At 45.8% G+C, this 10,839-nt stretch overlaps 1 protein-coding gene across 1 annotated transcript in view; it reads right to left on the bottom strand.

Moving 5' to 3' along the window:
• Positions 1 to 10,839, bottom strand: part of LOC106602171 (zeta-sarcoglycan) — a 344,550-nt gene that overhangs the window by 113,446 nt on the left and 220,265 nt on the right. Inside the window, exon 2 of the mRNA XM_045722923.2 lies at positions 7,384 to 7,584. Within this exon, the coding sequence (XP_045578879.1) occupies positions 7,384 to 7,584 (201 nt within the window). The remainder of the gene's footprint in view (positions 1 to 7,383; positions 7,585 to 10,839) is intronic.

Genomic DNA, 10,839 nt, shown 5'->3' on the forward strand with positions numbered 1-10,839 from the left:
TCGTCATTCTTGCAGAGAAAAAATGTATATATAAATCACTTTCTCTCAGACACACACTCACACGAACGCACAAGCACGCACGCACTAGGGTTTAAGAGCGGGAACCGCTATTTCCCGGCCAAACCCATTATCGTTTCCGCGGATAAATAATGGCGATGAACTGGTATATTATAATCAATTATTTCTACGAACAGCATGACGTGAAATGGAACTGGTAAATGATATACAATGTGTATATATATATATATATAGAGAGAGAGAGAGAGAGAGAGAGAGAGAGAGAGAGAGAGAGAGAGAGAGAGAGAGAGAGAGAGAGAGAGAGAGAGAGAGAGAGAGAGAGAGAGAGAGAGAGAGAGAGAGAGAGAGAGAGGTGTAGTTTCACTTGCTTTGGCAATGTAAACATATGTTTCCCATGCCAATAAAGCCCTTTGAATTTAATTGAGAGAGAGGGGGGGAAGAGAGAGAGAGAGAGCGAGAGAGCGAGAGCGAGAGAGGGGGAGAAGAGAGAGAGAGATGGTGGGGCGAGAGAGCGAGAGAGCGAGAGAGAGAGATAGCGAGAGAGAGCGAGAGAGAGAGAGAGAGATGGGGACAGGAAGTGAAGAATGGCCAGTAGTGTCCAGACAGACAGAGCGTGGCAAGATGGAAGGAAGGAGGGAGGCTGTTAGATTATCTCTCTCTGTGCAGACCTCCCTCTGCTCTGATTAAGATCAGACACGTCAGCACTCTGGACCTGATGGATCCCCAACATTAACCCACCCTCCCTCTGCTGTGTGTGTGTGTGTGTGTGTGTGTGTGTGTGTGTGTGTGTGTGTGTGTGTGTGTGTGTGTGTGTGTGTGTGTGTGTGTGTGTGTGTGTGTGTGTGTGTGTGGTGTGTGTGTGTGTGTGTGTGTGTGTGTGTGCATTTAATGGTGTGCCCTCAATTACCTGAGGGGGTATTGGTGTGAGCATGAACATGTATGTGTGTGTGTGTGTGTGTGTGTTTCAAGCCGGGCCTCCTCCATTACCTCAGGTCAGAACAAAGACCCAGGCGTGGCTAGGGGGGGATCAGTGATGGAGTTCAGCGGATAAGCAGTGTGTGTGTGTGTGTGTGTGTGTGTGTGTGTGTGTGTGTGTGTGTGTGTGTGTGTGTATATAGCAGTGTGTTCAGGTGCTAGCCTCTCGTAATGACTAGAGCTGAGCACACAGGTTTGAAGAAGAGCACCGTACAGCATATTCTGGCCACAGGGCACAGCTGGGAGATATAGGATAGTATAGGACACACACACATTGGCATGCGCACAAACGCACACCAACGCAGACACACACGCATGCACACACATGCACACCCACGCACACGCACAAATACACGCTCAACATTATTTAACTCATACCAAATTGTTATATAAGAAATGCCTTCCCAGACACTGCAGACACACATACATTCTCTCTCTCTCTCTCTCTCTCTCTCTCTCTCTCTCCCTTTCTCCTGCGTTTCTTTTCTAAGGATGCACCAAAACAAAAGCAGCCTGCCTCTGTCTCTTAAACCCCTAATAATAACAGCGGCCATATTGTCCAACACCTGCCTCACCATCTCTTAACCTCCGCTTCCCATCCCTCCTTCCCTCCATTCCCATGGCCAAACATGGCCGTCGCCAGTCTCTCTAACATATCATCAACCCACCCACTCACCCCCCTCAATCTGGATCTGAGCAGCGGCACTGGGCTTGGCTTGTCAACCTGTTTATTTTTGTCTACAATGGAGAATGATAGTGTTTGTCCCAGCGTACTGTCTGACAGACAAGAGGGAATGTAAGCGGAAGATGGTTCGCTTAGACAGGATGGTTAGCTTAGACAGGATGGTTAGCTTAGACAGGACGTGCAACGGAATGATGACCATGTTCTGAGATAGTGGTCTGCGGCATCGCAGTCTCAAGAGGCAAATCAAATCAAATGTTATTTGGCACATTCATCGTAAACAACAGGTGTAGACTAACAGTGAAATGCTTACTTACGGGTTATTTTCCCAGAATGCAGTTAAAGATCAAAAATAAAACAGAAATAGTGACACAAGGAATAAATACCATATATTTCTTGTGCCTTGGGGGTTAGACGTTAACACAGCGTCTGTTGTGGCTGTAAAGTACAATCCATGAACAGGAATGAGATATGACCAGGAACAACTCTAGTCCGGTCATGATGTGAGGAGAACCAATGGGTAATTCCACGCACAATCACAATATCTTTGTTTCTCCTCATCCTCATACCATTAGAAAGTAACCTCACATCCTTCCCCCGACTAGGAAATGAAGACAATTGATTGGTGACAACATTGCCATGCCAACGGCGGAACAAGTGGAAATGTAATCCCTGCGTGAAACCCCCAAAGGACCCCGCAGGATTTGCATTCCCCAAATTGAAGTCCGACCTCCCCATTTACAGCCAAGCTGTCACTTCAAACAAAAAAATTCAAACGTTATTTTGTTGTTGCCTTATTGTAATTTGTCAAGTGTTTAATTTAAATCTTCCTTTGATAGCCTTTCGGGTGACATTGAAACTCAATAAATAATCATGAAGCAATCATAACAACACATAGCCTATTCATCATATCGCTAATAACTACCTAAAATAGGCAATTAACACTTTGATGAACTCTGACTTTTTTGTACCACGTCATCTGCAACCAGCTTTAATAATAGAACTATATTTCAGATCTCATTATTATTCTCATGGTGCTAGTCTTCACTGACATGGTGCTAGTCTATGGAGTCTTCACTGACATGGTGCTAGTCTATGGAGTCTTCACTGACATGGTGTTAGTCTATGGAGTCTTCACTGACATGGTGTTAGTCTATGGAGTCTTCACTGACATGGTGTTAGTCTATGGAGTCTCCACTGACATGGTGTTAGTCTATGGAGTCTCCACTGACATGGTGAAGTCTATGGAGTCTTCACTGACATGGTGTTAGTCTATGGAGCCTTCACTGACATGGTGCTAGTCTATGGAGTCTTCACTGACATGGTGTTAGTCTATGGAGTCTTCACTGACATGGTGTTAGTCTATGGCGTCTTCACTGACATGTTGTTAGTCTATGGAGTCTTCACTGACATGGTGTTAGTCTATGGAGTCTTCACTGACATGGTGCTAGTCTATGGAGTCTTCACTGACATGGTGTTAGTCTATGGAGTCTTCACTGACATGGTGCTAGTCTATGGAGTCTCCACTGACATGGTGTTAGTCTATGGAGTCTCCACTGACATGGTGTTAGTCTATGGAGTCTCCACTGACATGGTGTTAGTCTATGGAGTCTCCACTGACATGGTGTTAGTCTATGGAATCTTCACTGTCATGGTGTTAGTCTATGGAGTCTTCACTGACATGGTGAAGTCTATGGAGTCTTCATTGACATGGTGTTAGTCTATGGAGTCTTCACTGACATGGTGCTAGTCTATGGAGGCTTCACTGTCATGGTGTTAGTCTATGGAGTCTTCACTGACATGGTGTTAGTCTATGGAGTCTTCACTGACATGGTGTTAGTCTATGGAGTCTTCACTGACATGGTGCTAGTCTATGGAGTCTTCACTGTCATGGTGTTAGTCTATGGAGTCTTCACTGTCATGGTGTTAGTCTATGGAGTCTTCACTGACATGGTGCTAGTCTATGGAGTCTTCACTGACATGGTGTTAGTCTATGGAGTCTCCACTGACATGGTGTTAGTCTATGGAGTCTTCACTGACATGGTGCTAGTCTATGGAGTCTCCACTGACATGGTGTTAGTCTATGGAGTCTCCACTGACATGGTGTTAGTCTATGGAGTCTCCACTGACATGGTGTTAGTCTATGGAATCTTCACTGTCATGGTGTTAGTCTATGGAGTCTTCACTGACATGGTGAAGTCTATGGAGTCTTCACTGACATGGTGTTAGTCTATGGAGTCTTCACTGACATGGTGCTAGTCTATGGAGGCTTCACTGTCATGGTGTTAGTCTATGGAGTCTTCACTGACATGGTGTTAGTCTATGGAGTCTTCACTGACATGGTGTTAGTCTATGGAGTCTTCACTGACATGGTGAAGTCTATGGAGTCTTCACTGACATGGTGTTAGTCTATGGAGTCTTCACTGACATGGTGCTAGTCTATGGAGGCTTCACTGTCATGGTGTTAGTCTATGGAGGCTTCACTGTCATGGTGTTAGTCTATGGAGTCTTCACTGACATGGTGTTAGTCTATGGAGTCTTCACTGACATGGTGTTAGTCTATGGAGTCTTCACTGACATGGTGTTAGTCTATGGAGTCTTCACTGACATGGTGCTAGTCTATGGAGTCTTCACTGACATGGTGTTAGTCTATGGAGTTTTCACTGACATGGTGTCAGTCTATGGAGTCTTCACTGACATGGTCTTGTGTTGAAGTGAATGTCATTGATACGCCCCCGTCTTTTGGGCAGATTCACATATCGTTGTTTAATGTTCATTTGATCTGATAATCAAATTGTCTCCGAGATACAGATTATAACTTCGATGACCAGATTGCGTGTAGAATAGTGTAGAATACAATAGAAAGAATCGCTAAGAATAGAAAGTAGAATATTATAGAATAAAACAGAAATTGTAAGTTGAATTTGATTGCTGGAATACTTCAATCGTCAAATCACATTCCAACACATAAACCCAGGCCACTCCAGCCCATGCCAATGCTAGCCCATGTCAACCAAGGATAACCCATGCAAAATAGATGTGACTTATCTCCATTGTGGCTCAGGGCTGTCATGCATCCATGTTTAATGTCTCGCCGACACGCCAAAGAATCTTCTCCTGACTCGTCGAGGGGGTCCTAAACTAGTGTGATGTCACCATCAAAGAGTTGGCTTTGAAGAATCACCCGCCGCGTTTAGTGTGCAGCGCCGCCAAATCCACAAGCGCCACAAAACAGTGTTCTGAAATCCACACAGAAACCGTGTCTGAACAGCTTTGATCTATGTGGATCGACGTCAAATTATGGCTCACTGGGGATTCACATAGAGCAAGACTGTGTATTGATGCCACCCTATAGCATGTAGCGATGGCTAGAGGAATAACGCATTAGTAATAGCAGCAGCAATAGTACCGTTCAAAAGAGATGCTCTGGTTATTCTGTCATCAAGGCCGGTTACTGCTTCAAACACCAAGACTACTGATAGCAGAAACACTGTGGCAAGCTGCAGCTTCAGAGCACCGTTGTCAGTCACCCCCCCAGGTAATGAAGAGGTGAGCCTATATCTGTCCAAGGGGGATCCATCTTTTATGTGTTTTCTGCTGCTCGCCTATTGATCTATTTGTTCGAAGCAACAGTCTGGTTTCAGCTGGGTCAAACCAGGAAATAAAACACACAGCCGAGGCATGTTGCAGCAATATGGATTCCTACTCTGCCTGGCTGCCTGCGTTTCTCACAGAGGATACAGTAACAAGGAGAGGAACGATAAACAGACGGGAAAAGACAGAAGAGGAAAAGTTAAGGAGAGGAGGAGGAGATGTAAACCTGGGAAAATAGACCTGGGAGAGACAGCGAGCGAGAGAGAAAGAGCGAGAGAGGGAACGAGAGAGGGAATTCATTATGTTAATATTGTAAATTAATCACTTCATTCCCAAAGTATGCTTTGGCAATATCTACATTGTTTTGTCATGTCTAAAAAGCTATTTTAATTTAATTGAGAAAGAGAGAGTGAGGCAGAAGAAATGAACAACAGTACCATAGGGCTAAGTATGTGGTTATCGAGCTCTCTCTCTCTGTGTCTCTCTCTCTCTCTGTCTCTCTGTCTCTCTCTCTCTCTCTCTCTGTCTCTCTCTGTCTCTCTCTCTCTCTCTCTGTCTCTCTCTCTCTCTCTGTCTCTCTCTCTCTCTGTCTCTCTCTCTCTCTGTCGCTCTCTCTCTCTCTCTGTCTCTGTGTACAGGGGGGAACGCGGCCCATTAGTCAGCGCACGTTGACATTTATCACTTTGAGGGATTTCACTAATATCTGGAGGATATTGGGAGCCATGGTGGGAATAACACCTCGGAAAATGCATCTGCACAATTGGATTTGGGACCAGGAATGCCGGCGGCCTATAGGAATGGCTGGGGGCCTCGCAAAAAACCCGCACCTCTCTCTCTCTCTCTCTCTCTCACACACACGCTCACACAAACACACTCGCTCTCACCCTTTTATTTGGTAGAAATTAAATCCCTTCCGGCGTATTTTAGGTTATTTTGAAGTCGCCGGCAGATTTGATTGCAGGAAGCCATTATGAAAACAGAAGGGGTAGAAATTCAGCAATTGGCAGGCGGGGTCACCTCATCCAAACGTATTTTTATATATATTATTATGGGCGGTCCCAGGGGCCCCGGCGCATGCTGGGTATATTACAGACTAGGCCGCCCCCCCTGAAAAACAAGTAAATTGATCTGCAACTTTTGACAGGTTTGTTTATCTGTCAGAGGCAGAGCATTGGATGGAAATATTCATGGTAATGGTTGTATCTCAAATCGTATCCTTTTCCTATGTAGTGCACTACGTTTACCATAGAGCTCTGGTCAAAAATAATACACAAATAGGGTGCCATTTGGAGCGCACCCTCAATTTTGGTACGCCCCCGCTCTCTCCCCATCCAGACAGGATTTCCATAGGCTCCATTTCACACGCCGTCCACTTTCACAGCTGGGTTTCTGTCATAGTTAGAGAAGGCTGTTTACCTGTGCCTTGAGCCACGACGAATGGTCTATCTAAAGCTATTAACATATTCACATTAACATGAGATTTGATCTGGCTTTTTGTCCCGCTAAGAGTGTCATCTACAGTCTTGTTCAGCCACTAATTTAACATTGGGTTCCCCTTCCGCCTGATCACTGAATGTTTTTCAATTGACCCATCTATCAAGTGAGAAAACCCTTCCTCCGCAAGCCTCATCACGTCTCCATGAGGACATGATATAGTTCCCTAGCAACATCCTTACTCAGTGAAGATACTCTATCAGCATGATTTAGGTTGGAGCAGAAACCTGCATAATCACTTAGGCTACAATCGAGGACTAATGTTGAGCAAACTGAGCATTTAGTCTTATGAAACCACTCTTAGATATCTTGTATGTTAACACATTGAGGTTTACATGACATAAACCTGACATAAACATGACATAAACATGACATAGCCTTGACAAGATCCCAAACAACCAGTGTAGGTACACATTCACATGCATTTCCCCTCTAGCCCTCTAGCGGCACTATGGTCACCTCACTGCGGTGAAGTTCATGACCTTCAAGAACCAGATGGTGAACTTCTCAACACTTGTAAAGCATTACGCGGGTCACACTACCACCCTTACAACAAGCTACCTCTCAGCACACAGTCACACATCCCCTCCAGACCTCCAGGGGCACTATGGGTAACTCACCACGGTGAAGTTCATGACCTTGAGGATCCAGATGGTGAGCGCCAGGTTGACGATCATGGTGACCAGGAGCAGGAGGATGAAGAAGTAGAGGCAGCGCTTCCTCCAGCCGTAAATACCCACCGGGTAGGCCTGGGCACCTTGGTGTGCCCGCTGGCTCAGGGTGTTGGGCTGGGCCGCGAGGATGTATTGCTCCTGGGTCATCTGGAAAAGAAGGAGGAGAGAACAGAAATGCTGGTCAGACTTGGGATTCAAACCCACAATCCTCCAACTGATGAAGCACTTCTCCAACCTCTATCTGCTGCCCTCTGTCACTTCCAAGGTAGGGATGGCGAGAGAAGGTGCAGTGAGAGGAGAGAGGACAGAAATGGATGGGGGATGAGGGTTAAGACAGAGAGAGGTGACAAAGAGATTAGGGAGGTGAGGTTGGAGGTTAGCGGAGATGGGGGAAGCAATGGAGTGGAAGGCATGAGCAGGAAGAGGGAGACTGAGAGGTTAATGAGGGGAAAGGGGATGAGAGAAATGGTTAGGATCAATGGGACAGGGAAAGAGAGAAAGGTTTAGGACCAATGGGACAGGGAAAGAGAGAAAGGGTTAGGACCAATGGGACAGGGAAAGAGAGAAAGGGTTAGGACCAATGGGACAGGGAAAGAGAGGATGGGAGGCAAGAAAGAGGGGTCAAGGTTAGAGAGAGGGGGAAGGAGAGGAGATGGATGAAGTGAGGCAGAAAGAGGAAGAAGATGACAGAGGAAAGGAGGAAGAGAAGGTCAAAGAGAGGAGAGGAGGGATGGGGAGGAGCAGAGGGAGATAGAAAGAATGGACAGATGATGGAGAGAGAGAGAGAGAGAGACAGAGAGAAATGCTATTTGGCCCTAAACAGAGAGTATACAGTGGCACTGTGACTGACCCAAAGTTAAGGAAAGCTTTGACTATGTACAGACTCAGTGAGCCTAGCCTTGCTATTGAGAAAGGCTGCCGTAGGCAGACCTGGCTCTCAAGAGAAGACAGGCTATGTGCACACTGCCCAAAAAATGAGGTGGAAACTGAGCTGCACTTCCTAACCTCCTGCCCAATGTATGACCCTATTAGAGACACATATTTCCCTCAGATTACACAGATCCACAAAGAATTCGAAAACAAACCCGATTTTGATAAACTCCCATATCTACTGGGTGAAGTACCACAGTGTGCCATCACCGCAGCAAGATTTGTGACCTGTTGCCACAAGAAAAGGTCAACCAGTGAAGAACAAACACCATTGTAAATACAACCCATATTTATGCTAATTTATTTTCACTTTTGTACTTTAACCATTTGTACATCGTTACAACACTGTATATATATACATAATATGACATTTGTAATGTCTTTATTCTTTTGGAACTTCTGTGAGTGTAATGTTTACTGTTCATTTTTATTGTTTATTTCACTTTTGTATATTATCTACCTCACTTGCTTTGGCAATGTTAACATATGTTTCTCATGCCAATAAAGCCCCTTGAATTGAGAGAGAGAGAGAGAGAGAGAGAGAGGAGAGAGAGAGAGAGAGAGAGAGAGAGAGAGAGAGAGAGAGAGAGAGAGAGAGCAGTGGATGGAGCAGAGATAGTAAAGACAGGTGGTGTGGAAGGGAGGGAGGAAGGCAAGATGAGAACGGAGAAAGAGAGCGTGCGAAGGAGAGCGGGAGAGATAAGAAAGACAGGAGAGAAAACCCATTGGTTCTACTGCTTGAAGAGCTGAGGATAGGAGAGATACCACTCTGCCAGGCCTCTGCTATCTCCCTGTAGATCTCTAGTCTATATTGCTGGTCTCTGCCTGGATTCTCACTAAAGTCTAACCGGGAACTATAGAATCCATTCGACACATCAGCGAATGCCCATTACTCACAAGCCCATAGAAAATGACACGGTGAAGTATTGAATTAGCAATAGTGTCCGGCAGCGGTGTTCTGCTATTGGAGATTGCAGACATTCTCACTGGCATTTTCACCGCTTGCCGAACTTGATTGTTTGTGTAAACAGCATGACTGTACTCTACCATTCAGAATGCTGTGTTAGAAGTCCAAAATGTCACCGCTATTTTCTTTTTAGTGCCTATGGGCCTTGGTCTAAAGTAGTGCACTAAACAGGGAATAGGGTTCTATTTGGGACGGAGACATTGCCTGGGCTCAACAGGTCAGAGCTGCTTCTCACAGCCCCGGGACTTCATGTGGCTATAAATATCTAATGAGCAACGCATGTGTGAAGCAGCTCTGTGAAGAAGTGAAGAAACATTACTTCTCATTCCCACCACCTCCTCCCTCAATCTGTCTCTCTCGCTCTCTCTCTCCTCCTCTATTTCCTCTCACTGTTTGTTGCCACATATGTTCCTTTTCCCATTTCTCGTCCTTCTTCTGAACGTCGCTAATGTGACCACATCTCTCCTCTCCCTCTCTTTCCTGCTCTCCCTCTTTACCTCACTCCTTTCTCTGGCCATCTTTTCCCCCTCCTTCTCTCTTGCTTTCTATTCATTTCTCTCTTTTTTCCTCTTACTCTCTCATTCCTTTCCCATCCATCTCTCAAGCTCTCTCTCCATTTCTCTATCTCCCTGTTATGCTCTCTATCACACTATCCATATTTTACACCTCTCTCTCTCTCCATCCATTTCTCCATCCCCCTCTCCCTCTCTCTTTACGCTACCTGTATGCCTCTCAACCCTCCACCACCAACCCCATGTAGTCTCAATACATTTCTCAAATTGAACTGACAAGGAGCAATCCATCACGCCCGGGTCTCCCCGCCTGAGAGGCTTTCCGACGGAGCCGCAACGTGACTTTATTAACGCCTTAACAGCCAAACGCCTCTGCTGTCGCGGCAACCCAGGCGCCGCCGCCATCCAATCAGCCTGATAGCGTCTTGTGCTGCATCACCACATCTTAGCAACCATTCAAGAAGGGAAGGCTTTAGAGAAGAAAGTAGGGGGGAAAGAAATGGGAAAACTCATATAGAGTGAGGTTGGTTGTTTGTTTTGAGGGGGGATTTCCCAGAATTCCCTGGGTAGAGATATATGGAGGGAACGGGATGGAAAGGAAAAGGGAAGAGATGGAGGAATGGCTCAGCTGTAAACCAGTGATGTGGGAGGGAGAGGTGAGTTATATTGGTGAGGTATAGTTGAAGAGGTGTGGAGAGGTCTGCGTTAAAGGCACACTGATGACTCATAGAGAGACTAATGTTAAGGGTAATGATACTACATCGTCAGTCAGATACCTGCAGGAGGCGTGTGTGTGTGTGTGTGTGTGTGTGTGTGTGTGTGTGTGTGTGTGTGTGTGTGTGTGTGTGTGTGTGTGTGTGTGTGTGTGTGTGTGTGTGTGTGTGTGTGTGTGTGTGTGTGTGTAATGACTCATGCCTCAGTCAGAGAGGAGTAGCGAAAGCATCAAGGGACAGGAAGGGATCCAGCCAGCCAAGATGTAATGCTATTTTCTCT

The sequence above is a fragment of the Salmo salar genome, chromosome 08 (genome assembly GCF_965601325.2).
Source record: "Salmo salar chromosome 08, fSalSal1, whole genome shotgun sequence".
Taxonomy (NCBI): domain Eukaryota; kingdom Metazoa; phylum Chordata; class Actinopteri; order Salmoniformes; family Salmonidae; genus Salmo; species Salmo salar.